Source organism: Marmota monax, unplaced genomic scaffold (genome assembly GCF_021218885.2).
Source record: "Marmota monax isolate L192 unplaced genomic scaffold, Marmota_monax_Labrador192_F-V1.1 WCK01_AAM20220418_F8-fsc00002, whole genome shotgun sequence".
Taxonomy (NCBI): domain Eukaryota; kingdom Metazoa; phylum Chordata; class Mammalia; order Rodentia; family Sciuridae; genus Marmota; species Marmota monax.
In genome coordinates this window covers 38,128,743-38,156,239 of record NW_026693571.1, presented here as the reverse complement: position 1 = coordinate 38,156,239, position 27,497 = coordinate 38,128,743, and the positions used below count along the sequence as shown (strand labels likewise).

Sequence of the window (27,497 nt, the reverse complement as noted above, 5' to 3'; positions counted from 1 at the left end):
AGAGAATCTTTGGTACATAGAGCCTACGATATTTACTCCTTGATCTTTCATAGAGAAAGCATGTTGACTTCTTCTTGGTCTAGGTGATCTCGTCCAGTCAGAGATTTAAATGCCATTTATACACTGTTGTCTTTTACATTTCTTTTTCCCAGCTTCAAGCTTTTTTTTTCTCCCCCCGCCTGGGATTTTATGTGCAATAGCTTACTTACCTTTTCCACTTTAATGTACAGTAGGCTTATAAACCTTAGTAAGTTCTGAACTAAATCCTTGATATTTTCCCTATATTGTGCTCCTCCATCAGTCTTACCTGGGTCTGTTGATGGCAATTCCGTCTTTTTCAGCTCAGACCCCTAGAGTTATTCTTGGCCTTATTTTGTTTTGTTTTTAAGAGAGAGATTTCACATCTCTTTTAAGGAGTTCCTATTGGCTCTAGGCTCCGCATGCATCTGGAATCAGATCAGTCTGTGTATCTCCAGCCACTGTCACTCTACTCCAGTAGAATCATTTACCTAGATTACTCCAATAGCTTCCTAATTGCTGTCCTTCCTTCTGCCTTTGTTCAACTGTTGTTTAACACAGGAGCAAAAGTACAGTCCTTTTGAAACACAAATCAGATTGTTTTATTCTACTATTCAGAACACTTAGATGGCTTCTCATTTCACTCAGAATAAAATCCACAGTTCTTCTGATGGTCTCTAAACCCACAGTATTCTTCCTACTGACTGTCTCTGACATTTGATACTATTCTTCCCCTCAAACCAAACAGCTTTCTTGTCTTTCCATGAAAGGCTGAGCATGATCCCATCTCTTGGTATTTGTACCCACTATTCCCTCTGCATGGAGTGCTGTATTCCTACATGCCTTTATGACTCACTCTGCCACTTTATTCAGGTCTCACAAAGTATAATACCACTTCTGAGATTTTCCTTGATCACCCTATCAAGAGCAAGTATGAGCGTGTGTATATGTGCTTCTATCTGTGTATATGTATGTACACATATCTGTATGCACACACATCCATTAACATTTTTGACTGATGTATATGCTTGTTTGTTTCCCCAAATACAATTTTTATTGGGTGGAAGGGTGGTACTGGGGATTGAACCCTGGGGCACTTTACCACTGAGCCACATCCCAGCCGTTTTTATTTTTTATGTTTCAGACACAATTTTATTAAGTTGCTTAGGGCCTCTCTGAGTTGCTGAGGCTGGCCTCAAACTTGTGATCCTCCTGCTTCAGCCTCCCAGGTTGCTGGGATTACAGGTGTGCATCACCATGCCCAGTCCCAAATAGGATTTAAGCTTTATGAGTATAGGGGGGGTTTTGTTCATTTTGATCATCATTGTCCTGTGAGTCTGAATTCTGCCTAGCACATTATAGAGCACAAGAAATTAGTTGAATAGATTTATGAATGCTAATTCACCGTTCTAATCAAGTTACTTAAAAATTTCCAGGATACACAGTTTCAAAATTTTTTTAAAAAGAAAAAATAAAATTCCAGAGTACACTGGACTGTTTCCACTCTGCTCCCTCTCTTCATTCCTTCTGTTGAGTCTCTCCTTCACTGCAGTACTGTCAGCCTATCACTTTCAGCTTGAATGTCACCTCTGATTAGTTTCCCTCTTACTGATTAACACATTGTTAATATAAATGCTTTCCTCTCAGTGCTCACCATACTGTATTATAATTATTTTTTACCTGCCCAAACTTTAAGTTCCCTGAAGGGAGAGAACTGATTTATATTTCTATTATATCCTCTGCACATTGTCTAGAAGGTAGTAAGCACATAGTGAAATACCAACTGTTTTTAGAAGGATGAAAGAAAATAATTTTGCAGTTTGAAAAAGTGATGATAACTTGATAGCTTGATCTCTTTCTGATTGGAATAGAGACCAAATACTGGTGTCATTTCCTTCTCCTTCTCCCTCTCTCTCTTTTTATAAAGAAACACATGTATTTCTACTGGCTGGTACACTTACAAATCACACAAAGATACATGAAATCAATTCATCAAATTTTTATCAAAGTATGACAAGAAATCTTTTATGCAAAAAATAAAAATTGATGCAGAAATAACCCCCAACTTTTCTAATATCTTAAAAATCACATTAATTCTATAATAGACTATTTCTAAATATAGAATTTTAATTGTTCCTTGCCCATTTCTGTCATGCTTACAATAAAAAGTGCTCTAAGTATAATTAATGGAATTATTACATTTAAAACTTTTTCTTCATATAAAAGATAACAATCAGATCATATATTAATTTTCTACTTTATATTGTACTAAAATTACTTTACATTAAAGAACTACTTGATGTATCATCGTGACATAATACCTTAGGCACATTCTTTGATATTCACATCTACCTTAATGTATATGTCACAGTCTGCTTAAATAAATTTTCTAGTAGATATCAAATGATCTAATACCGTAGCACTACTCTTTTTAAGAGCAAATATTGAGGTTTTATTATGACTGCCTTTGGGAAATACACTGAATTTTAAAAACAAGTAAATCACTCATGGTACCTGACGTTGATTCTTCATTTTTTTTTTTTGAGAGTCCCTCCTCCCCCCTGCCTTTGGATGTATTGGAAATTGACCCCAGGGATGCTCTATCACTGAGCCATATCCCCAGACTTGTTTTTGCTATTTAGAGATAGGTTCTCCCTAAGTTACAAGGGCTGGCCTCAAACTTGCCATCCTCCTGCCTCAGGCTCTGGAGCCACTGGGATTATAGACATGTGCCAACACACCCAACTTGAGTCTCTACCTACCCAATGGTGCTTAATGACTGAGCCACATCTCTAGACCTTTTAATTTTTTATTTTGAGACAGGGTCTTGCTAAGTTGCTTAGGGCCTTACTAAATTGCTGAGGCTGGCTTTGAATTTGTGATCCTCCCATCTCAGCCTCAGGAGCTACTAGGATTACAGTCGTGAGTCACCGCACCTGGTGAGTCTCTACTTTTAAATACAACATTTATTTTACTACAAAATGAAGAAAAAATAAAAAATGTTCTTTTATCCAGTGAAGAAGAATTATGAGAAGAGAAATAATACCACTTCAATGCTGGTTATATTTTATAGAACTTAAAAATTCAGTTTTTATTGTTCTGCTGTTGTTATGTTTGTATGTGAGGTGTCCCCCAAAAGCTCACATGTGAGACCATGCAAGAAAGTTCAGAGAAGAAATGATTGGGTTGTTAGAGTCTTAACCCAATCAGGGAATTAATCCCCTAGTAGGGATTAATTCAGTGGTAACTGAAGTGGTGGGGTGTGGCTGGAGGGGGTGGGAATTGGGGGCATGGCTTTGGGGTATATATTTTGTATCTGGCCAGTGGAGTCTCCCTCGGCTTTCTGATCATCATGTGAACTGGTTCTCTCTGCCACACTCTTCCACCATGATGTCCTGCCTCACTTTGAGCCCCAAGGAATGGAGCCAACCTTCCATGGACTAAAACCTCTGAAATCGTGAGCCTTTGAATAAACTTATCCTCCTCTACAATTGTTCTGGTCAGGTCTTTTAGTCGCAGCAGCGAAATAGATCACCAAAATAACTATAGCTTTTTATTTAATAATATAAACAAAATGTTGAGAGTCTTACAAGATGATGACTTTGGCTTGGAGTATCATTCAGTGGTCAAGTACATGATCAGCATGTGCAAAGCCTTGGATTAAATCCTCAGCACCCTCCCAAAAAAATTATGATTACAATTAAAAGCTTTGAACCAGGAGGCTGGGAATTTAGCTTAGGGGTGGAACACTTGCCTACCATGTGTGAGGTGCTGGTTTTGACTCTAGCACTGCAAAAAAAAAAAAAAAAAAAAAAGTTTGGAACTGGAACAGTATGATAAATCTAATGGCAACCTCTTAAACTCCATTTTAAGTTATCTCTCCTTTCAAATAACACTTTAAAATGTTCTCATATAACCAGATTATGATTAGCTGTCATCAGCTTAGGGATGTTTTTTCAGTGTTCAAAGTTATAATGTTTGGCATCAGAAAGGATATTGGCATCAAAAAAATGTGTTGGAATCACTTTTGATTTGTGAATTAAAAATAAAAAATCTAGAACTAGCGCCAGTGGTTCCTGTGACAGGGTAAATATTCCCCTTCGAGTAATGTTTGCTTCACAATTAAAGTAATATTTTTATTTTTCCCTCAGAGTTTATTAAGGAAAAGAAATTATAAAAAAACAATTTTTTTTTTTTTTTTTTAGTTGAGGTGAAAAAAACTGCTTCATAAGTTCATATGTTGTAAAAGCCACTGCTTGAGAGGGAAGACACCAAATGTACATCTCTTATTTTCAAGGCACAGAAACTTAATTCCAGTAACCACAAGTGTAAGACGCCACACTGCACTACGAATGGAAGACACCACACGACACAAATCACCGGAGAGGTTCCTCTTTATTACAAAAGGCTGTGGGTTTATATAGACCTAAGGAGAGGTGGCAGGGTTGAGGTAGATAACGGGTCACCCGTTTATTGGCAAGCTCTTCCATATGTCAGTTCTGGAGCCCAAGAAGTTAATTCTTATTGGCGCTAAGGTTTCCCACCCGCAGGATTTGAACAGTGGCACTGCCGGGAACGTTTGGTGCCAGTGAAAGAAAAAAGAGGAGAAAGAGGGTCGTTAGGCACCATGTTGGGGTTTTTCTCTGGGGTGCTGCTACAGTTATATGTTTTCCCAACATTCCTCCGTTTTTGTTTTCTTAGGAATTGGGGCGTCATTGGTCAGATCTGGCTGCTTCCGGCTGTGCGGGGGCGGCGTAGGGCCTAGAAGGGGAAGTGGAGGAATGTTTCGGGGGGCAGGTCTGGGGATATCATGGCAACCAGAAATAAAACCCAGTGGCTATAGACAGCTACCTCCGTAGGGGTGAAGTCTATGAAAGTTCCCTGAAACCACAAGTCGTCGATGACATCGAACCAGTCCTGGATGGAGGAGATAGTTGATATCAGCCACTGGTCCTGTAGCAGAGACTCTAGGAAATACTGGAAGTGTTGCCTTGACATGGCGTCACCAGCACCTGAAGAAGATCAGAGCGAACAAAAACAGGATGAAGATAAAAATTAAAGCAAAGGTCAGTTTTTGGCAGAAGTTCCATGTTGGGGGACTGACAGAGAAGAGACCAAGGGCCATGAGGAGGCTTAAAAGGACATAAAGATTCAAGAATCCAGGATGGCAGATTAAGAGGTTCTCCGGGCTCATTGTCTCCCACTGTCCGTTGTCCATTGCATTCCATCGCGCCTGGTAGTGAGCTTCAGGAATGAGTGAGCTGTTCTCTTGAAGATGTTGGGGGTTCATCGGTCATCAGAGGCTGGTAGGACCTAAGCAGAAGCTGGTTGAAAGTTTGGTTAGAAATCTTCCGTAATTGGCCCTGTAGGAAGCGAAGCAGACAGGGCAGGAAGAGACACATCAGGAAAAGGAGACATATGGGCCCTAAAAGAGGCAACAGCCACGATTGGAAGTGGGCTAAAAAGAAGGTGGCAAATGGGTTTTGGTTTGGTGGATTTTTCAAAGACGTAGCCAAGTCAGTGAGCTTGACTACATTAGTTTCCACAAGGCCTGATTCATTGATGTAGTAACAGCATTCTTCCCTCAAGAAGAGACAGGTTCCACCTTTTTCTGCTGTGAGTAAGTCTATAGCTCGTCGATTTGAAGAGTAACTTGAGCCAAGGATGTGACCTGCCTTTGTAAAGATGCTAGAGATTCTGCCATAGAAGTGAGTGCTTATTCAAGTTTAGAACTTAAGTCCTGTACAGCCCATAAGGAGTGTCCTAGAGCTCCACCAGAAATTCCTGCTCCTGCCGTAGATGCAGCCAGTGAGAGACCCACCAGTATTGGAAGGGAAGCAGCCCGCTTATTCTGCACTGGGGGAGACAAGAGGGCCTGCACTTCAGCTGGGGTATAGAGAGTCAATTGCGGGACAAGCGTCACCAGTATACATGGAGTAGAGGTGTTGGTGAATAAGATAGTGATGATAGAACCATTACACCAGAAGAATGAGCCAAGTGGTGCATAGAGGGTGAAGTTAAAGGTGATGTTAGAGTGGCAAAACTTTGACTGGGAGACACCCAAGCCCAGGAGGTAGTGCTGGGGAATCACAGTATGGTTAGACTTCTCGGGCTCCCATAATGGAGCGTCGGGTGAAAGGGTTCGGAGAGAACGGCAAGCAGATGGAGTGGGAAAATTGAGAGGTCAGAAGCCGAGAAGTTCAAGGGAACCGCTGCAAGCAAAGGTAGAGTCAGAGAGGCGCATAAGTAGCAATCAGTTGGTGTAATGGCGGGGAGGGTTAGCTTTAAGAAGGTTACAGTTTCAGTAAGTAGTCGTAGCCCTGAATACTGTGGTGAACTCCCGACATTAGGCTCATATGGATCCTGTATGGAGTCTAACAACTGCTGTTCGGAATGCTTTATGTCAGTAGAGATTATAGCTACTGAGGGCTGGGAGAGTTGAAGCTCTCGGGAGATGGAGATGGAGCCACAGGGGGTGGAAGAGGATATGTCACAGTAGAAGGAAGCATTTACCCTAGAGGTCCAGCGTGGATGGTTAGGGTCAGTGATAGCCAATTGATAGCCCCCCGAGATCAATCTGAAATTTCCAACGCAGGAATCCCCGATGCATGCACGTGGGTTATGAATGTTGCATGACCAGTAGGGGCACCCCCCATAGGTTTTGGGCCACCATTTGCAGTAATCATCTGTCTGATCATATAAGAAGCAAAGGTAAGGCCTAGTGGCTGTTTTTAAAAGTTTAGAATTCTGGGAGGAGAGGGGAAGGAAGATAGATGCATTACATCCCGTAGGGGCACAATAAACCAAAGAAACTAGGTGAGTGTAACGAGTGCTGCCTTGGACATATGTTTCTCTGACTTTGAATCTCCAAGTATAAGAGGAGGACAATGATGTCCCCGGGAGAAGGGTGATGACTGTGAAAATACCAATTAGAAGAGTGGGAGTCATGGTGGAGTATGGGCGGTTACGCGAGACAGGCAAAGCTTTAGAGGATAGTTAGGATGTGGAGAGCAGGAGTAAAGGGGAGGTCTAGGAGGTGATTCTTGAGGCTCCTCTGGGGTAGTCTTGTCATCAGCAGATGGGGCCTCCTGGTAAAATGGCTTCAACCTAGAAATGTGAATCCAGGGGCTGAGATGGTTGCCTGGTAAGGAAAGTTTGGCGGCGGTAGGGGTACAGAGAATGATAGGATAGGGGTCTTCCCATTTTGGGGCAAGAGGCCCTTTCTCCTCTGGGGTGTAATAATAGGCTAACTCCCAGGTGTTAAGGGAGGAGTGTTTGGAGAGGAGACTGGGTCCAGAAGAAGCCAGTCTTGATATTTCCAGAGTTCCGAACGGAGATGAAACAAGAGAGGTAAAGACAAATCTCGTGTGAGAGGTCCTTGGGAAATGACCAACCCAGGGGGTATAAGAGGTCTTCCATACATTATCTCAAAGGGAGACAGTAAAGATGGTTTCTTAGGGAGAGCTCTGATCCGAAGCAAAGCCAAGGGAAGGAGTTTGACCCAGTCTAAGTTTAATTCCATTGTTAATTTGGTAAGGACTTCCTTCAGAGTCTGATTTACCCTTTCCACTTTCCCTGAAGCCTGGGGATGATATGGACAGTGAAAATGCCACTTGAAGGAGAGGGCTTGAGAGACCTTTTGTGTGATCCTAGAAATAAACTCAGGGCCATTGTCGGATTGTAGGGAAGTGGGCATACCAAACCTGGGGATGATGTCTGTCAGTAAGATTGAAGCTACAGTGGAAGCCTTTTTATTAGAAGTGAGAAATGCCTCAACCCAACCAGAGAAAGTGTCCACAAAGACAAGGAGGTATTTAGTGCGCCGTACTGCAGGCATGTTGGTGAAGTCTACCTGCCAGTCAGCAGCAGGAATATATCCCTGGGCTTGGTGGGAGGGAAACGGTTTAGGCCTTAAAGGAGTATCAGGGTTGGTCTGCTGACAGATCTGACAATTAGAGGCTATATTCTGTAGCATGGCTTTGTCAGAGGGGGTGAGGGAGAAGAAACTCTGTAAAAAGAGGGTCAAAGACTGAGAATTGGAATGGAATAGAGTATGGAGGAACTCAAAAAGATCCTTGTTCTTACTGGAAGAAGTAGGGGCTGCAGATGGACAGTCTAAAGCGGCCATTATATGTCCCCCAGGGGGGTCATAATTGGAAGTGGTAGCAGCCATTCGTGCCGCCTGGTCAGCTTTGGCGTTGCCCTCAGTGATAAGAGAGCCGTCCTTCTGATGGGACCTACAATGGACAACTCCCAACTGGGTGGGTAAGTGGAAGGCCTCTATCAAATTGGTTATAAGAGCCGAATTAGTGATCACATTACCTTTAATGGTAAGTAGGCCTCGCTCCTTCCATATTGCAGCATGGGATAATAGAATATGGAAGACATATTTTGAGTCAGTATAAAGGGTGAGGGATTTGCCCCGTGCTAGGAGGCAGGCACGAGTGGCCGCTACAAATTCGGCCTGCTGGTTGGTAGTTCCTGAAGGCAGAGCTTTGGCCTCTATAATCTCAGTGGCCGAAACTACGGCGTATCCAGAGTAATGAGTGCCATTCTGCCTAAAGGAACTGCCGTCAGTGAACCAGATAAGGTCAGGCTTGGTGAGTGGTCCCTCAGAAATGGAAGAATGACAGGGGAGGAAATCATCCAAGGTTTCCAAGCAATTATGAGCTGGTGTGTCAGATGTGGGGGTCGTTGGGAGCAGTGAGGCAGGGTTCATGCAGAGCAGGGGAGGAACGTAATTTTAGGGTTTTCCAGAAAGGAAGTGAGGAGCGACAGGACTCTGGATGGAGGAAGGGTTTGAAGGCCCTTATAAGCTAAAATATCCTTCAAGTGATGTGGGGAGTGGATAGTTAAAGGGGCCCCCGAAAGTCAGCTTAGAGGCTTCTTTGTGTAAAATTTGTCCAGCAGCCAGAGCTCTTAAGCAAGGGGCCCACCCACAGATGGTAGGGTCTAATTGTTTGGACAAATATGCCACAGGTGCAAATGTAGGCCCATAATTTTGACCCAAGACCCCAAGTGCTTGCCCCCCTTTTTCATGGACATATAGATGAAACGGTCTTGAAAGATCGGGAAGGTGAAGGGCGGGTGCCTTTAAGAGGAGTTGCTGAAGTCTGCGAAAATGGTAGCGGGGGAGGAGGCAAGAGATTCACCAGGGGGTCCCTTTGCTAGGTCATACAGGGGATTGACTAGAAGAGAGTAATTTGGGATCCAGGCCCTAAAATAACCTGCTAGTCCTAGGAATGATAGCATTTCGGCTTTTGTATGAGGCACCGGAAGATTAGAGAGGAGTTGCCTCCTATCCAGTGTTATTTCCTTTTTTCCTGGTGCAAGGCGAAAACCAAGGTAGGTGACAGAAGACTGGGAAACCTGGGCCTTGTGGGGAGACACCCTATATCCCTAATCTGCTAGGAAATTGAGAAGCTAGGCAGTGTGGGATTGAGAGTGTTCCCAAGAGGGACTACATAGAAGAAGGTCATCTACATATTGAAGGAGAGTAGAGTCAGGGCAGGTGAGGTGAAAAGATGTGAGGTCCTGGGCAAGAACCTGGCCAAAGAGATGGGGACTGTCCCTGAATCCCTGCGGGAGGACGGTCCAGGTAAGCTGACAAGAATGGCGGGTGTGAGGGTCAGTCCACGTAAAAGCAAAGATATCCTGAGATTCTGAGGACAAGGGAATAGAAAAGAAGGCATCTTTTAAATCTAGGACCGAGAAGTGGGTGGTAGTAGCAGGGATCTGAGAGAGGAGGGTGTAGGGGTTGGGCACTAGCGGGTGGATGGGGACCACAGAGGAGTTGACGAGGCGAAGGTCTTGAACCAGCCTGTAGGACCCGTTAGGTTTCTTAACTGCCAGAATGGGGGTGTTGAAAGGAGAGTGTGTAGGCCTAAGATACCCCTTCCGTAATAAATTCTGGATGATGGGTTCTAATCCGAGGAGGGCTGTGGTTGTGAGTGGATATCGTGGTTGACTAATATATCTTGAAGGGTCCCGTAAGACAATATGAATAGGACTGCTTTTAGCCATAGAGGGTGTAGTTGTGTCCTAAACCTCAGGATTAACTGGTTTAGATAGTCGTGGGAGAGTGCATGATGGAGGTGTATCTGCCCCTAGGATCATCATGAGGAAATGAGAGGCGGGGGAGATGGAGGGCGATATGTGGATGATGACCTTCAATAATGAGAGTATGTCCCTTCCCAGAAGGGGAATGGGGCAATGGCTCATAACGAGAAAGGAGTGTGTGAAGGACAAAAGGGATCCCTGCATATAACATGATAAGGGGGGTGTTTTTCGAGGGAAAATCTGTTTACCTCCTACCCCAACAATAGGAGTTTGAGGGTGTGGTAGAACCCCAATACTCCCTCAAGACAAAAAATGTGGCGCCAGTGTCTAAGAGGAAGGTAATGAAGCGTCCATCCACTAGAAATGTGACCCTAGGCTCTTGCTTCTTGATGGTAATAGTCGGGAGGGAAGGCCCAGGGCTCTGTCAATCTTCCTCTGCCAAGCCCAGGAGAGGCTGAGGTTGTGGGGCAGCTGACCAACCTCCCCTCCAGGTTGTTGGGCAGTCTACCCCCCAGTGTCCCCTTTGGTGGCAATTTGGGCAGGGGGTGGAGGGTATTTTTAGGTGCAGGCAGTAGTTAAGAAGATCCCAGGGGGTGGAGGGTATCCTCGGTGAAGGACAATCCCTGGCCCAGTGTCCCTCCTTACCACATTTGAAGCAAGCTCCAGGGGGTGTCTTATTGGGACGGCGTGGTGATGACCTTCTCTGCATGACCTGGGCCAACATTTGGAATTTGGCATTTTCAGCCCTCTGCCTACGATGTTCGCTTTCATCCTCTCTACTATGGAACACCTTGAAAGCGACCGCGAGGATTTCGGTCTGAGGAGTAGCAGGGCCCTGTTCAAGCTTCTTAAGCTTGGCTTTAATGTCAGGGTAGCTTTGGGCCAGGAAATATGTCATTAAGACATGATGGCCATCAGAGCTTTCTGGGTCGAGGTTTGTGTGCTGCTGGAGGGCCTTGGTTAGTCTATCCAGGAATTCTGAAGGTGTTTCTTCCTTCTTTTGAATGACCTCCTGCACCTTTTGAAAATTAACGGCCTTGTGGGTGGCCTTTTTTAGGCCCGCCAAGAGGCAGGGCGCAAAAAGGTCACGAGACTGTAAGCCTCCAGGGGTATTGTAATCCCATAGAGGATCCTGCTCTGGGACAGCATGAGGGCCCGTGGGGTGGTTGGGATTGGTCCTATGATTTTCATCAGCATGGGCTTGGGCTAGTTCCCAGACCCGTCGCCTTTCCTCAGGGAGAAGTGTATTGGCCAGGAGCATGTAGATGTCATGATGGGTAAGACTGTATGCCTGCAGGACCCATTGGAACTCCCGAATGTAAGTGGTGGGATCAGTGGTGAATGAGCCTAACTTCCTCTCTAACTGAGTAATGTCCGACATGGAGAAGGGCACATGTACTCTAATAACACCCTCAGGACCAGCTACCTCATGAAGGGGTGCAATCATCATGGGAGTAGGAGGGGGTCCCTTAGACCTGGTGGCAGGAGGACTGAAAGAGGCAGTCGGCGGCGGACAGGAAGGAGAGGGAGGGGAAGGGGATGTCTCAGTGGAGGAGGAGGTGGGACCCGGCAGAAGAGAGTGGGGGGGAGGGGGATGAAATGGAAGGCTGAGGATCGGTGGAATCAGGCGGAAGAAGCGGAGGGTGTAGCGGAAGAGGAGGGGCAGATGGGGCTGGGGGATAAGGTGGAGGTTCATCTGCTGGGTCAAATGAGGAAGAATCTGCGGAGTCAGGGGAAGAAGTAGGGGAAGGGAAGGGTTTACAGCAAGGAGGACCTGAGAGGGAGAGCAGGAAGTGCAGAGGGCAGGGTGTTGGGCAAGAAGGCTAAAACCTTCAACGTATGGGACCTCTCTCCATTTTTTTAGGTGCAGGCAGTAGTTAAGAAGATCCCAAAGAAGGTTTGGATCTAACGAGCCTTCTGGAGGCCAATGATTGTCATTATCTAACGGATATGTGGGCCAATCTTGGGTACAGAATCTGATAAGAATTTTGGGCTTGAGATCCAGGGAAAGAGAGAGAGTAGCCAAATTCTTAAGGAGACACTTGAGTGGTGAGGTTTCGGGTATAGATGAGGAGGCGCCCATAGTTAAAGAGTGGAGGAAGGGACAGCAAAGGGAGAAAAAGAATTAACCCAGGCCGTAGGGGCTTCCTGGAAGCGTAGAGCAGATGGAGGGTCACGTGGGCATCCCCAAAGTGACCAGTCCACTGTGAGTAGGCACAGAGGGCACAGCTCGGTCGTCACCGATGAAGTGCAGTCTGTGTGACCCTGTAGGGTCGAGGCCATGGGCAACCTGACGTTAGGAAAGTTTTTCGACCGGAACGAGAGAGAGTCAAGGAAGGAAGGGACAGAGCTCCTGCAAAACGCAGCTCCGGGCCGGAAGTTCAGCTCCGGGCTGAACACAGCTCTGGCGGGGCGAGTTCCAGCGGGACGCGGCTTCCGCAGAAGAGGAAGAGACCAGGGAGCCTCTCGTGTAAACCCAGAAGCCTCACGCCCCAAAGGGAAGCGGGTCGCCAGAGGATCCACTGCGACCAGTGAAGGTCTTAGTGGGGTGCATTCCCTCCTCCCTACTGGGCGTCAGGAGCAAGCTGGATGATCACGGTCGCATTTCCTGCTGCTAGCCCGAAGGGAGTTGGCGAGCCAGGGAGGGGGAACTTACCTAAACCCGATCAGTGGTGAGTGCAGGGAGCCAGCGCCCAAAAAGACAGACAAGGGCGAAATGTGTCGTTGGTGACAGCGGTGGCAGAGATGGGGCTCGGTTTGTCGAGCACACCGTCTCCCGGGTTTTGGCACCACTGTAAGATGCTGCACCGAACTACGAATGGAAGACACCACTAGACACAAATCACCGGAGAGGTTCCGCTTTATTACAAAAGGCTGTGGGTTTATATAGACCTAAAGAGAGGTGGCAGGGTTGAGGTAGATAATGGGTCACCCGTTTATTGGCAAGCTCTTCCATATGTCAGTTCCGGAGCCCAAGAAGTTAATTCTATTGGGGCTAAGGTTTCCCACCGCAGGATTTGAACATTGGCACCGGCGGGAACATTTGGCGCCAGTGAAAGAAAAAAGAGGAGAAAGAGGGTCGTTAGGCGCCATGTTGGGGGTTTTCTCTGGGGTGCTGCTGCCGTTATATGTTTGCCCAACAACAAAATCTGAATGGAGTAGCAGTAAGAAAGTCGAGAATATCAAAATAATCTAAAAAACCAAGACTTTTAAGTGAGGCAGGTTAGAGTGATAGTCAGCTCTGGGTTGCTGGGACAGTATAGCTGACAAGAACAACTGAAGAGGAGGGAAAGTTTATTTTGGCTCATGATTTCAAAGATTTGGTGCATGGTGCGCTGACCCTCTTCCTCTGGGCCCAGGGTGAGATTTATTAAAATATAATAGGCTTTATTAACATATAGGATTTAACATATAATAGGTTGATAATTTTGGAAAGGCATCCAGAGGGAAGTTGCTCAGAATGTGGCAGCCAGAAGCAGGAAGAGGGAGAAGGGGGGAAGAGGCCTGAAGGAAGATACACCCTTCCAAGGCATACCCCAAGTGACCCACCACCTCTAGCCACACCCCACCTGCCTACAGTTACCACCCCGTCCGTTTAAACTAGGACTGACTGATGAGGTTTCAGCTGTCACCATTCAGTCATTTTACCTTCAGCCATTCCTGCATTAACACAGGAGCTTTGGGGGGACATCTCAAATCCAAGCCATAGCAGTCTCTTCAACACTTTTTAATAACATTAAAGCGTTATTTCATTGTCATTGTTGTCACACTTGCCCTGTGCCCAAGAATTGGTAGGTAAAACTGCTCATGTCTTAGCAGGAATCAAGGCATTTGGACCAAGATGAATTACTAGTCGTATTCTTTTCACCATTATAAACTTTCAGTAAAGAAAAATACCAGTCCCCTTTAAGAATGGCTTGGATGGAGCAGAAAACTTTTTATTAAGTCTTTTATATTCTGTTTGACAAAATGAGAAATATGCTTACAGCATTCCTGCTGCATGCCAAAAGCTCAGCAGTTGCCTAGAGGACATGTGTGATTATGTTCTGAGCTAGCTGGGTTTTTGTTTTTAATGAAATATCATCTTTTTACTTGGAAAAATAACATAAAGGCAAACTATGACTATATTTAGATTTGAATGTTTGAGAGACATATTTTGGAAAACCTGTTACTTCAAGTTAAATCATGGACAGTGTTAACAGTGATCAAATTCAAGATTTCAAGCAAAAATTTGGGCAATTTGTATGGTTTCCCTCTACTTAAAGATTTTTTTTGAGAGCATATATAACAAATAGGACTTTTTAATATAAGGAATGTATCAGTATTTGAAAGATCTGCACAACTCAGAACCAGAATTTTCCAAAATGACCATTGTATGATGATACCAAATTATGCACATGTGGAAGATTCATTCAGAAGACAAAGAAGACCAATGGATTTTAATGTAGCAGAATATAAAAAGTCCTTTGATATGCTTTTATATTTCATATTATGCTTAGGTTTAAGAAAGTACCACTTATCAAGTTTTGGTATAATATTAAAGAAGAATATCCAGTTATTTTGAGGAGACATAGTCATGAACCAGATTTTTATTCACATAATTTTGTCAAAACACATACTGCAACAAATTTAATGAAAAAGTAGATATGAAAATCCAATTGTCTCCTTATAAAGGCAGACATTAATTGGCAAAAGTATAAAAGAGTGCTATTTCTCTCACTAAATTTTTGTAGTTTTGGAGAGCAGTTATTTTTTATTAAAGGATTTATTAACATATAATAGTTTGATAATTGTTTCTTTAAATGGACTAATAAATATTTATAAAGTCTTCAGCATTAATGCTAGATAGTAAATATTGATAGATATAATCTATATAAACAGAAGTTTTTTGAGGTCTTTAATGATTTTTAAGAATGTAAGAAGATTTTGAGACCAAAGTTTGAGAATTGCTATTTCTATGTAGTGCTGAGATTATTTTCCGTCAAAACTTCTGACACTTGACAGCATCTTTTCGTAGTGTGCTACATATCATGCTTCAGCTGGATATAACAGCTGTATCTTTGTTATTTTAATCTTCTTTTTTCTTGTTACCCTGCCTTTACTATTTCTGCCGTTATATAGCAGGTCTCTCATATATCTCGTATACTTTTGCAGGGGGGAAGTCCCCAGCCCACCACACATAACCTACTTGCCCTGTGTACCCCCACTTAAATTTTACAAAAAAGAGGATCCTGTGTGCATAAGTTAAGGTGAAGAGACCAGCTCCACCAGCCCCCCTGGTGGCAAAAAAGGAGAGCTGCCAATGTTGTGGCATTCCACCAAGGGGTTTGGGAAGTGGCAATGGTCTCCCGTGGTGATTCTTGTCCCCTGGCAGCCAGTTGAGAGTGAAATGTCCAAATGTGTGTTGAAGATTCTATGGGATTATTTTTGTTTTGTATAACATTTTATGTGTATACACACACACACACACACACACACACACTCCCCAACACACACAAATGGAGAGAGAGACATAGATCTGTCCTGTTTCTGGATGAAGCACCATGCACTGGCAGAAAAGCTGAACCCTTTTTCTGGGAGCTGTGGTGATAAGCTGGCCCTCCAGGCCTGAGAACCTGCTCTTCTATGGTCGTGCCAGTCTAATTTTGAGATGCACAGGTTTGGAGATGTAAGGGCCATTTATTCCCTTGGGCAGTCCTTGTCATGTGAGGATAGGACTCCCATAAGTTGGGAGGCCTTTGGAAGGTACTTGTGAATGTTGTGTCCCTGTAGAGGTGCTGTGTAGTGAGGACATAGGGATTCTTTTCCTGCGGATTAAGGGAGGCTGTCACAGCTTGTGGTGTTGCTGCCCGAGGTATTCTGAGGTGTGTTCTTGGACTGTCTATCAGTGCTCAGGACTAGGAAGCTGCTGTCTGTTAATGTCATATCAGGTCATGACCTACTGAGGGTGACAGACTGCAGTGTACAGTGGCGGGGTGGTTGAGCAGTAGGAGGTATTTGGAAGGAGCCACAGTCTCCCTCTTGGCAAGAGGTTGGCTGGTTCTGAGCGGAAGGGACAGCCACCTCACAGGACCTGTCTTTTCAGGGAGTCTCACACTGAAGTCCTGTTAGGTCTCCACCTGCCCAAGCTTCTGGAAATAGAGGGGATGGGATTTTTTAGACTGGGGAGACCATGGGAAGTCAGACTTTTTCACTGAGGTCCCAACAGTTAATCTCTTAAAAAAAAAAAATCTTACAGAGAATACTTGAAGAATCTCTTAATATTTTGGGCAATAGATTCTAGTCTGTAGGGTAAATACACACACACACACACACACGTTTATTTTAGTTATTGAGCCTGGTTTTGGCAGTTCTGTGTAGTGCAGTTGGGATAGCAGCTAGATTTAGAGGTGAGCATTAGAACAAACGTATGCTGGTAGTTATTGATTCTCTCCTTAACAGATGTTTCTATCAAGGCCTTTATTCTAGTGAGTACTATGATTAAAATTTGGGGTATATGCGTATAAAGTCATTATGATTTTTAAAAAAGGTCAGGGTTGGGAGAGAAGGAGGTGCCTTTTCTCTGTGAGAAATTGAATAAATGACTTAGTTTATTTACTCAGTTTTAAAAATTTTAGTGGGAGAAAATAATTTTCAAGATCTTTAAAAACCTGAAATTGTCCCTTTAATTTGTAGTCATACAATTTTTTAAAAAAATCACAATTGGGTCAAAAGAATTTACCAACTGTAATTGATATTCTGTTATTGGTTAATCTCTGAAAGAAGTTTTTATTTCCTGCAATTATAAAATTAAGGAATATTTTGATTTTGTGACTTAAAGTTGGTATAAAACTTAATTCTCCTCATACAGAGATTTAAAATTTTTTTGTTATGTCAGGAAGATTATTTTCTTTTGACAAAAGTTCACTTAGAAGCCCTCTAGATAACAACAGAAAAAATAGAGCCACTGTGGTAAGTTAACAATCAAACTTAACTTTGTATAATATTTTATCAGCTTATAAGTGGTAGTCTATGACACAGATAGTGTCTGCCCCCCTGGTAACTGTAACAAGTAATTCTTTTTTTTTTTTTTTCTTTTGATACTGGGGATTGAACCCAGGGGCCTTAACACTGAGCCACACCTCCAGCCCTTTTTTCAATATTTTTAAATTTAAAGACAGAGTCTTGCCAAGTCACTTGAGTTGCTGAGGCTGGTTTTGAACTCCCAAGCCAGTGGGATTATAAGTGTGTGCCACTGCGTGTGGCAATTAACTCATTCTTTTTTTTAATAATTTTTTTCGTAGTTGTAGGCAGACAGAATGCATTTATTTTATTTATTTTTATATGGTGCTAAGGATTGAACCTACTGCCTCATACATGCTAGGCAAGTGTTCTGCCACTAAGCTACAGCCCCAGCCCATAACTTATTTTTAATCAAGAAATTTAGGTTGGGATGAAAACAGCCCCATGCATTTTTAATTGTATTACTGTCATGTTTATTGTTGTAGTTATAAAAAGGAATTAATAAACTTGTGACTAGTAAATGCTATAAACATGAATATTGTCTTTTGAATATTTACCTTTTATGATTTGGTATTAGTATGTCTTTTTTTTTTTTTTTTTTTTAAATAAAGGAGTCTACCATGGCTCAAGAGTCTCCGAAAAATTCAGCAGCAGAAATTCCAGTGACCAGTAATGGAGAAGTTGATGACTCTCATGAACATGGCTTTAATAGGGTAAGAATACTTTTCTTTCTGTTAATGCAAAGAATCATGATAAGTCTTTAAATGTTGTGATGAAAGTAACAGAATTTAAGCCAGGTGGTGGCACATGCCTATAATCCCAGCAATTTGGGAGGCAGAGGCCAGGGGATCATAACCTCCAGGCTAGCCTCAGCAATTAGCAAGGCCATTTCTCAAAACAAAAAATAAAAGGGCTGGCAGTGCAACTCCTTGGTAGAATGCTCCAGGGTTCAGTCCCCTATATCCAGCTCCCCCGCCAAACCAAACCAAAACAAAACCCCAAAAAACTATTAGAGGCATTTTTCTTAAATTGGTTTCCATCAATAATTTATTTTATTTTAGGGGTGTCTAGGTTGGCCATGATGTGATTTGTCATGGTTAAGCTTGAGGGCCATAAGCTTTGATGTTTATTTCAGTAATTGACCAGGATGAAAGCGTGTGCTTGATTAACATATAACTTTATAATATAAACTACTTAATTTTATTTGTTATAAGAAAAATATTAAATATATATTATCCTTTTAAAATTTGACATTGTTTAATTTATTTTCTGTATGTCATTAATACATTAATTCCTAAGTAGCTGCTCCTGATTTTGCTGTTCACTTTCTAAAGTGGTTTCCTTGACTCAGACAAATTAAAACTTTGGATATTTTTTGTTTGTTTGTTTATCCGTCTGTTTTGGAGGTGGGATATTAGGTACTGAATGCAGGGCCGTATGCATGCTAAGCACACACTCTACCCCTGAGTTGTGTACCCCCTTCCCTAGCCCAGTGCTTTTTATTTTGATCTCCCTCTAAGTTGAAATTTAAATTTAATATATCTTAATGGGAATACCATGGCTTTGGAGATAATTTGGGTTCAAACTTCAGCTTTATCATTTCAAGCACTGTCATCTTGAGCTAGTATTTATTTAATCTGTTCTACTTTTTTTTCTACAATTAAAATCTTAATTTATTTTCATGAGGATATTAATATTACATGAGATAATGATAATACACTCTTAGAAATGATAGTGATAGTTATTATTTCTGTAGGTATTTACACTAAACATTCTTTTTAATGACATTTGATACATGTGTACAACTTTAAAAATAATAATATTCAGATACTTAAAGTAGTAGTTGAAAGGTCCTTAATTTATAGTTTAGATAGGACTCTGCTTTATATATTTAAGAATAAAATCCTTTAGTTTAACAGGAAGTGATACTTTAGTTCAGGATTTCTCAATGTCAGCACCATTGACAGCTTGAGTCAGACAATTCTCTGTTTGAGAGGTTGTTCTGTGCATTATAGGCTGTTTAGTACATCTCTATCTTCTTCCTACTGAATTGTAGTAGCACTCTTCTGTTGGTAAGCAAAAATGTTTTCAGGTATTGCTAAATGTCCCCAAGGATGGGAAGAAACTTATCTCTGTTTTAGATTAGTTTAATTGATATTAGAAAGTTCCATTTAATTTCTTTTGTTTTTCCTCAGCAGTCTTCTGAAAAGATCAGTTATGTCTTCAAGCTTGAGGCTTTTGCTTTAGTCTGTTTTCTATTGCTATAACAAAATACCCAGGACTTTGATAATTTAGAAAGAAAAGAGGCTTATTCATAGTCCTGAAGGCAGGGAAATTCAAGATAAGGTGCTGCATCTGTCAAGGAACTCATGTTATGTCATAATATGATGGATGATGGCTAAGGCAGGAGTACATGCATGAGTGGCAAGTGAACACATATGGAAGAGGGATGGGAAAAAGGGAGCCACATGCTTCGCAGTAACCTCCTCTTGAGTGAACTAATCCAGTTTCTTGAGAAAGACCTTAGTCCCTATCATAGGCCCTACTTTCTAGCATGACTACCTTGGCAACCACATTTCCATGAGTTTTGGCAAGGACAGACCACTTCCAAACCGTAGTGGTTTATTTTACTTGCAAACATCTGTGGATCCCCCCCCCTCAAAAAAAAAAACAACAACAGTGATTCATAGAAGAAAGAGACTTAAATTCTGAGTGTACAAACACTTGAGGTGTTAGTCTAAGACACACATGTATAATAAGGAAACTCAAGTTATCATCATTACCTTTACCTATTACTTTATAAAATTCTGTTCAAATACTCATTATACCAAGCTTTTTGTTAGTGGTTTCTTCATTTAATTTTTGGTAACTGCTCTTTTACAAATGTATTTGGCAAATGTTTCTAGTATTGCTATGTACCAGGCAAGGCAATAGAGATATAACAATGGACAGAAATTCCTGCCATCAGGGAGCTGATATCCCAAAAGACAGTCTGGTGAAAGCTAAGGACCTTTATCCAAGAAAAATGCAATTTATACAAAATGTTGCAAGGGTTGGGGTTGTAGCTCAGTATTAAGAGCGTGTGTATGCATCAGGTCCTGGATTCAATCCCCATCACCCCCACCTCCTCCCCACCCCACAAATTGTAGTAGTCAGTGTTGGGAAAGGCACCTGCCACCTTCAGCCTATATTTTTTCTTGTTGCTCTTTGTTGTTGGAGTATGGCTTATACACAGTAAAAGCACAGATGTGAAGTATACACCATCCAGATCAAGATGAAGAACATTTCCAGGTCCTCTGAAGACTCCCTGATGCCCTCTACTGGGCAGTAAATCTAATTCTTCCCAGGGTAACCACCAATGATCTTAACTATCATCAATAGATTGCTTTTGACTGTTCTTCCACTGTGTATCACTAGAATCATGCAGTCTATACTTTTTTTGGCAGGGTTGGGGGAAACCAGGGATTGAACTCAGGGGCACTCAACCACTGAGCCACATTCCAGGCCCTGTTTTTTATTTCTTTTAGAGACAGGGTCTCACTGAGTTGATTAGTGCCTCGCTGTTGCTAAAGCTGGCTTTGAATTGGCTGGCAATTGTCCCGTCTCAACCTCCTGAGCCACTGGGATTTCAGGTGTGTGCCACTGCACCCAACTAGTCTGTACTTTTTTGACAGGCTTTCACTGAATCTGTGAGATTCATTCATATTGCTGCTTATGGCAATATTTTATTCCTTTAATTGTTTTTTAGTTTTCCATTTTTGTATCTATTTTTTGGTTGATGGGCTGTTTCCAGTCCATGACCATTATGAATAAAGCTTCTGTTACTACCTTCACAGGCCTTGGGTGTACACAATTACCTGTTTCTTTTGGGTGCATACCCAAGAGTGAAACTGGCCAGGTCATGAGTTTAGCAAGTGCTTGAACTATTTAGCAAGTGGTTGAACCAGTTGACAATTTTACCAGCATTCAATGGCAGTTCTGGTTGTTTACATTTCAATTTTAGTCATTCTGATGGAGGCATATTGGTATCCTGTTGTGGTTTTACTAAGCATTTTCCTGATGACTGATGATGTTGGGCATGTTTTCATATTTTTAATGGCCATTTGGATACTGTCTTCTGTGAAGTAGCTTTCCAAGTTTTTTGCTCATTTTTCTACTGGGTGTGTGCTTTTTAAAAATTCTTTTGTATTTTTTTGTATATTCTGGGTTTAAGTCATTTGAATGGATATATTACTATATTATCTTCCAGCCTGTGACTTTCTTTTGTACTTACTCTATTATTAATACTATCTGGTGAACAGAAATTATTAGTTTTGTGTGTATGTGTGCTACTGGGGGTTAAACCTAGGGGTGCTTTACCATCACACTATATCTTCAACCCTTTTTGTTTTTTATTTTGAGACAAGGTCTAAGTTACTGAGGCTGATTTCTACTGAGTTGCTGGGATTACAGTTGTGCATCACCATACCTGGCCAGAAATTGTTAATTTTAATGAATTCCAGTTTATCAATCTTCCCTTCTCCAGTTGGTGATTTTTGTGTCCTGTTTTTTAAAAAAATCTTTGCCTGTTTCTTCTCAAAGTTTTGTTGTTTTTGATTCTGTTTCTTCTCAAAGTTTTGTTGTTTTGCTTCTCTTACTTAGGTCTATGATTCATCCTAAGTTAATTTTTGTGTATGGTATGAAGTGTAGGGGTTGTAGGGTTTTTTCTCCCTTGCATAAATATCTATCTAGTTAATTTAAAATGGGTTAAAGACCCAAATGTAAGATCTAAAACTATAAAAACTTCTAGAAGAAAAACTCCATGACATTAGTTTCATATATGATTTTTTTGAATATGACATCAGATGCACAAATAATTGGGACTACATCAAACTAAAAATTTCTGCAAAGCAAAGGAAACAGTCAACAAAATGAAAAGTCTACAGAATGAAAAAAAGTATTTACAAATCATATAATGATAAGGTATTAGTATCCAAAATATATAAAAGATTCATACAACTCAGTAGCAGATAATCAACCCAATTAAAAAATGAGCAAAAACTGGCTACAGTGGCACATATATCTCGTTTACTCAGGAGGCTGAGGCAGGACAATTACAAGTTTGAGGCCAGCCTAAGCAACTTGGCTAGATCCTGTTTCAAAATAAAAAGGGTTGGGGATATAGCAGTGGCAGAGCACTTGATTAGCATGCACCAGGCCCTGGATTCAATCCCCTAGTAGTTGCAGGTGGGGGAAGTAAAGGAAACTGAGTAGACTTTTTTCTAAAGAAGAAATACAAATAGTCAACAGTTGTGAATAGGTGCTCAATATAATTTATCCTCAGGAAAAATGCAAATCAAAACCAGAGTGAAATATTACTTCACATCTGTTAGGGATACCTATTATCAAAAAGTCAATAGCTTAGGTGGGGATGTGGAAAAAAGGGAACCCTTATACACTGTTGGTGGGAATGTAAATAACCTTTATAGAAAATAGTTTGGAGATTCCTCAAACAATTAAAAATAGAACTACCATAAGATAGTAAAGATAGAGAAACATCAATCCCACTTATGGGTATATATTCAAAGGAAATAAAGTCATTATCTCAAAGAGACATCTGCACTCCCAAGTTTATTGCAATACTCTTCACAATGGCCAAGATATATGTCCATTGTCAGATGAATGGATAAAAGAGTGATTATATAGACACACTGATGAGACTATTATTCAGCCTTAAAAAAAAGGAAGAAAATTCTACCATTTCTGACAATTTAGATGGGGCTGGAGGACATTATGTAACGTGAAATAAGCCAGGCACAGGAGGACAAATATTGTGTGTTCTCATTTAGATATGGAATCTAGAAGTCTAGCTCATCGAAACAAAGTAGAACAGTAGGTAGAGGTAAGGGTTAGGGAGATGTTGATCAAGACTGCAGTTAGTTATAGGATGAAGTAGTTCTGAAGACCTAATGTACAGCAGGGTAGATATAGTCAATAATAATGTATTATGTACTTGAAATTTGCTAGGAAAGTACATCTTAGATATCCTCACCACACACAAAAATGGTAACTATGTGAGGTGATGAATATCTTAATAAGCTTGATTGTGGTAATTATTCAACAGTATATACACAAATTAAAACATCACAATGTGCACATTACAGTTAATTTGTCAATTATATGTCAGTAAATCTGGGATTTAAAAAAAAAAAAGTCTGGGTGCCATGAGGCATGCCTATAATCCTAGCAGCTCAGGCAGAAGGATTGCAAGTTCAAAGCCAGCCTCAGCAATTTAGCAAAGCCCTAAACAACTCAGTGAGACCCTGCCTCTAAATTAAAAAAATATGTGTGTGTGTGTGTGTGTGTGTGTGTGTGTACACACACACAAAGATATTTTTTAAAAAATGGAGAGAAAAGTCCATCCTTCCTTCATTGGGGGCTTTTGCTCTATAATAATTAGATGTGTCTGGGCCTATTTCTGAACTCTGCTTTATTTCTTGGTCTTTTTATGTATCCTTGAAATAATACCACACAGTATTTTTCGTACTATAATAATTAAGATTGGAATAGGTATCGGCCCCAATGTTGATACCTGGTAACTAATTTCTTCAGCGTTTTTCTTCTTCAAGTTTACCTTGTACCTTAAGCCTATTCATGAGTCTTTTTTTTTTTTTTTAAAGAATCTTTGCATTTAAGTGTCACTGGAAAAGTTATTTACTTATGTGCAGCCAATATTTGCTGCCCTGAGAATTTACTCACTAGTTCATATCAAATTCTCCTTTTAAAAATTATACCTCAATATTATTTCACTTTCTGTTGGGAAGTAGAGAAGGAGAAAAGGATGTTATCTTGGAGGTCTCTTCTTGTTGGATATGAAATTCATCAGTGGGAGAAACCCCCAAAGAAGCAATGATCCACTTCAACCAGTATGTCCCAACTCTTCTCCCTATAGAAATTCAACAGTATAAAAAAATTGTTTGTTGTACCTTTTTTATTAGAAATATGCATATCATGAGAGTCTCTTAGAAATACTCTTTAATTAAAATCAAATTTACAAGTGTTTTGTATACATTAAGATTCATTGGCCATGTTTACCTAGACATTGACTTCTGAGCAGTAAACAGGAAATTTTCTGAGCAATGAACAGGAAATTGTATTTACCCTCAAATCCAGTTTTTAGAATTTTAATAGAAATAAAAAATCATTGACGAAAATAAGTATTAAATATATGGCTCAGCAGTAGACTATAGACTGGTAAAGTGATCTTATATGTAAAAGTGGATCATAAATTATGTACTACCTTATATACATTATAAATGTACTGGCATGTCTTTTATATGTATTTTGATTTAAAATCTGAAGATGACTTATTTAATGCATACTGTATAATGAACTTTGAAACTAGAGTCACAGAATCAAATTGGTACTTATTAAGTTGCCATAACTTGGTTGGCCAGCTGGTGTCACTGTGGCATAGGCAATGAAATTATTAAAAAACAATTTGTTTTTGTTTTTGTTTTTCATTGCAGATGTTTGATTCTCGTTTGACTTCCTTTCTTAGTCAAGGCACTGGTTAGACTTATACTCAACACTCATATTTATAGAAATTATAATGAAAGTGCTCGTGCTAGAAATGGCCTTGTCGGCAGTTTAGTCAGACCATTGCCTCATCTATGAATATTTCTAGATTTGTTTCTCTTATTAAGATAGGGGCAACAGCTAGATGAAGAGAGGACATGAGGTGGTGTTTTGTTTTTTAAATATATTTCTTTTAGTTGTAAGCGGACACAATACCTTTATTCTATTTATTTATTTATTTTGATGTAGTGCTGAGGATCAAACTCAGTGCCTCACTCGTGCCAGGTGAGCACTCAACCACTGAGCCACAACCCCAGCCCAGTGTTTCAGGGTTTCTTTGGGGTTTTATTGTTGTTCTTATTGATGGGTTTTGTTTTGTTTTTGTAGCAAAGATATTTCTAAATAAAAAATAATTCTGTATTTTAAAGATTAGTAAAGTTTCATCAAAAACTTCAAATTTCTCTTTGACTTATAAACTGCATTCTATTTATAATGGATGCTGTTATAGTATATGTTAAAATATTAAATTAGAAATTTACCATTTGCACCATGAGTTAAAAAGAAGAAGCAAGTATTAGCTCCACATGGTTGAGACTTCTTATAATTAAGGTATAGTTGTCAGATTTAGAGAAATTACCTCATTAGACATAGCTGAAATGGAACTTTTCCTGTGGGAAGCCCAAAACAAAAATTCATAATTTTAGTGTTTTTCCATTTGTGAACATTTTCTCTAGGAAAAAAAAAAAAAAAAAAACAGTACTCCCTCCCCTCCCCCCCCAACAACAGAACTACTAAAATTTGCATTTAAATTGAGGGAGCTTAGGACTTAACTGAACCTACCATTGGGTTCTTAGATTTTCTGGGGCTTAAGAACCCTTGGTCTGTAAGTTTTGAGTTAAATCACAGGATACTGGTTCAGTAGGAGTACCCTGGCTCTCACTGCTTTATTTTACAAGAGAGGAAAAGGGCCCTGGAGGTTATGATTGAATTACCCACCATTACATAGCTACACCAAAAGCTTATGTGATTTGACTATAATTGTGGTGAGGGCAATGCCTTTATCATTCATTGCCTAATTTCCAGAGCCTGGCCAACAGTGCTTGGCATATAGTACCAGCTTTTAGTAAATGTTTGGTGAATGAATGAGTGAATAAATGTTTATTCATGCTAGGGCTAGGATTAAAAATAAAGTTTCTAGGATTCTGTGGGAAAAGGGGGAAGAGAGATGTGGTATACGTTGTGTCCTTGATTTCTCTGCATTAGTTGTTGCTTTGGTGTGTTTGCACTCTTAATGTTATTGTTTTAATCTTTTAAGGCCTCTGTGTACCTAAGCAGTTTCTCCATTCCCAACCTGGAGATTGGGGAAAGAAAAAGGATACAGATAAGAAACAGTTTGGATATACTTTCATCTCCAATCCTCACCAACCCAATGTTATAATTTATTTATCTGCTTTTTATTCATTTATTATTCATTCATTCATTTATCATTTATTTATCTACTTTTCCTAAGAAGTTGGAATCACTATTAAAGCATAGACTGTGTGCACACAACATAGTTTATGGTTCGCTGCAGTTGCTTAAAAAAATGATGATTTCAATTGTGTGGACTTAAAATTTGACATCTGTTCTATTTCTGTCATCCTATACTAGAGTTTGAGTAGTATGCAATGATGTTTTTGTCTCCATATCATACAGAAATATAGTACTATGTGTCCATACTATACCTAAAACATTCAGTAGCTCAGTCAGTGGCAACATTGATTTGACATTAGCTTTTTCAGAAAACCAGTTCTGATCAAATATATATCTAGGACACTTTTAAGAGGTATGGAGAATGTCTTTCAAAGGTTCATTAACCCTATTCAAATCTATATTCACTTTTGAAAATTGACACATAAAAATTGTACGTATTCATGGGATATCATAATGTTTCAATATGTGTGTATAGTCTAATGTTCACAACAAGGCACACATATCCATCTCCAACAATTATCTTTCATTTGTGGTAAAAACATTCAAATTCCTTTTTTCTAGCTTTCAAAATGTCCAATACATTATCATTATAGTCACCTTACTGTGGTGGTAGCACGACAGACCTTGTTCCTCCTATCTAACTACCCAGTTGACCAATCTTTAGGTTAATTTTAATATTTACTTTTAAGCTAAAACACAGTGAAAATTTTAAATCTGTGTTTATTATATGCACATACATTAAATTAATTCTGGATTGAGATTCCTGTTGAAAACTGTGAAGAAATATATAATTTGTAATGGAAGACTAAAGCCCTATCTTTATAATCTATAGATTTATGCCCTTACTTATATAAGCAAAAGCTATCATGAATAAGTTTTTGACCTCTAGGGGAAATTTTTTTGAATGTAGATACATACTGATATTTTTATCTCTTTGAATGAATTCAGCATTTGTTTGGTGCAAAATTGGTATGTGATTTTATGTTATTTCATGCCTATTGAAGTTTTGTACTATTTAGAATGTAGCTAAGAGGGCAGGAGTGGGTGATGCCAAGAGGGTTGGCATAGAACCTCCAAAAGGTAGTGCTAATATGTTTTTGAATTCATTGAATGAATGAATGAATGAGATAGGGAGAGATATTGAAATCATACATCTGTGTTATCAGCATATGTGCATAGTGACAAAATAGAGAAATCAAATTTATTATCTTGATCAGGTAGAATAGTGTATATAAGAAGTGTGGTCATAAAGTAATGTTATTATACTTATTCACTTAAAATAAGATTCAAGAAGTGTTGCTTCTGAGTCAAATGACAAAGTCCAAAGAGTGGCCATTGATGTTTGGGATACTTAAGTGGAATGGTGTTTGAAAGATGAATGGCATTGG

General features: G+C 40.5%; 1 protein-coding gene across 7 annotated transcripts in view; it reads left to right on the top strand.

The window, feature by feature from the left end:
* Positions 1 to 27,497, top strand: part of Arfip1 (ADP ribosylation factor interacting protein 1) — a 121,696-nt gene that overhangs the window by 39,013 nt on the left and 55,186 nt on the right. For 6 of the 7 annotated variants that reach the window (XM_058583906.1, XM_046458869.2, XM_046458868.2 and 3 more), the window contains one exon: positions 17,691 to 17,792. In XM_058583906.1, the coding sequence (XP_058439889.1) occupies positions 17,700 to 17,792 (93 nt within the window). In that variant the 5' untranslated portion in view covers positions 17,691 to 17,699. Of the gene's footprint in view, positions 1 to 4,885; positions 5,085 to 17,690; positions 17,793 to 27,497 lie in introns of those variants that run through there. The other variant, XM_058583909.1, reaches the window with a different exon arrangement.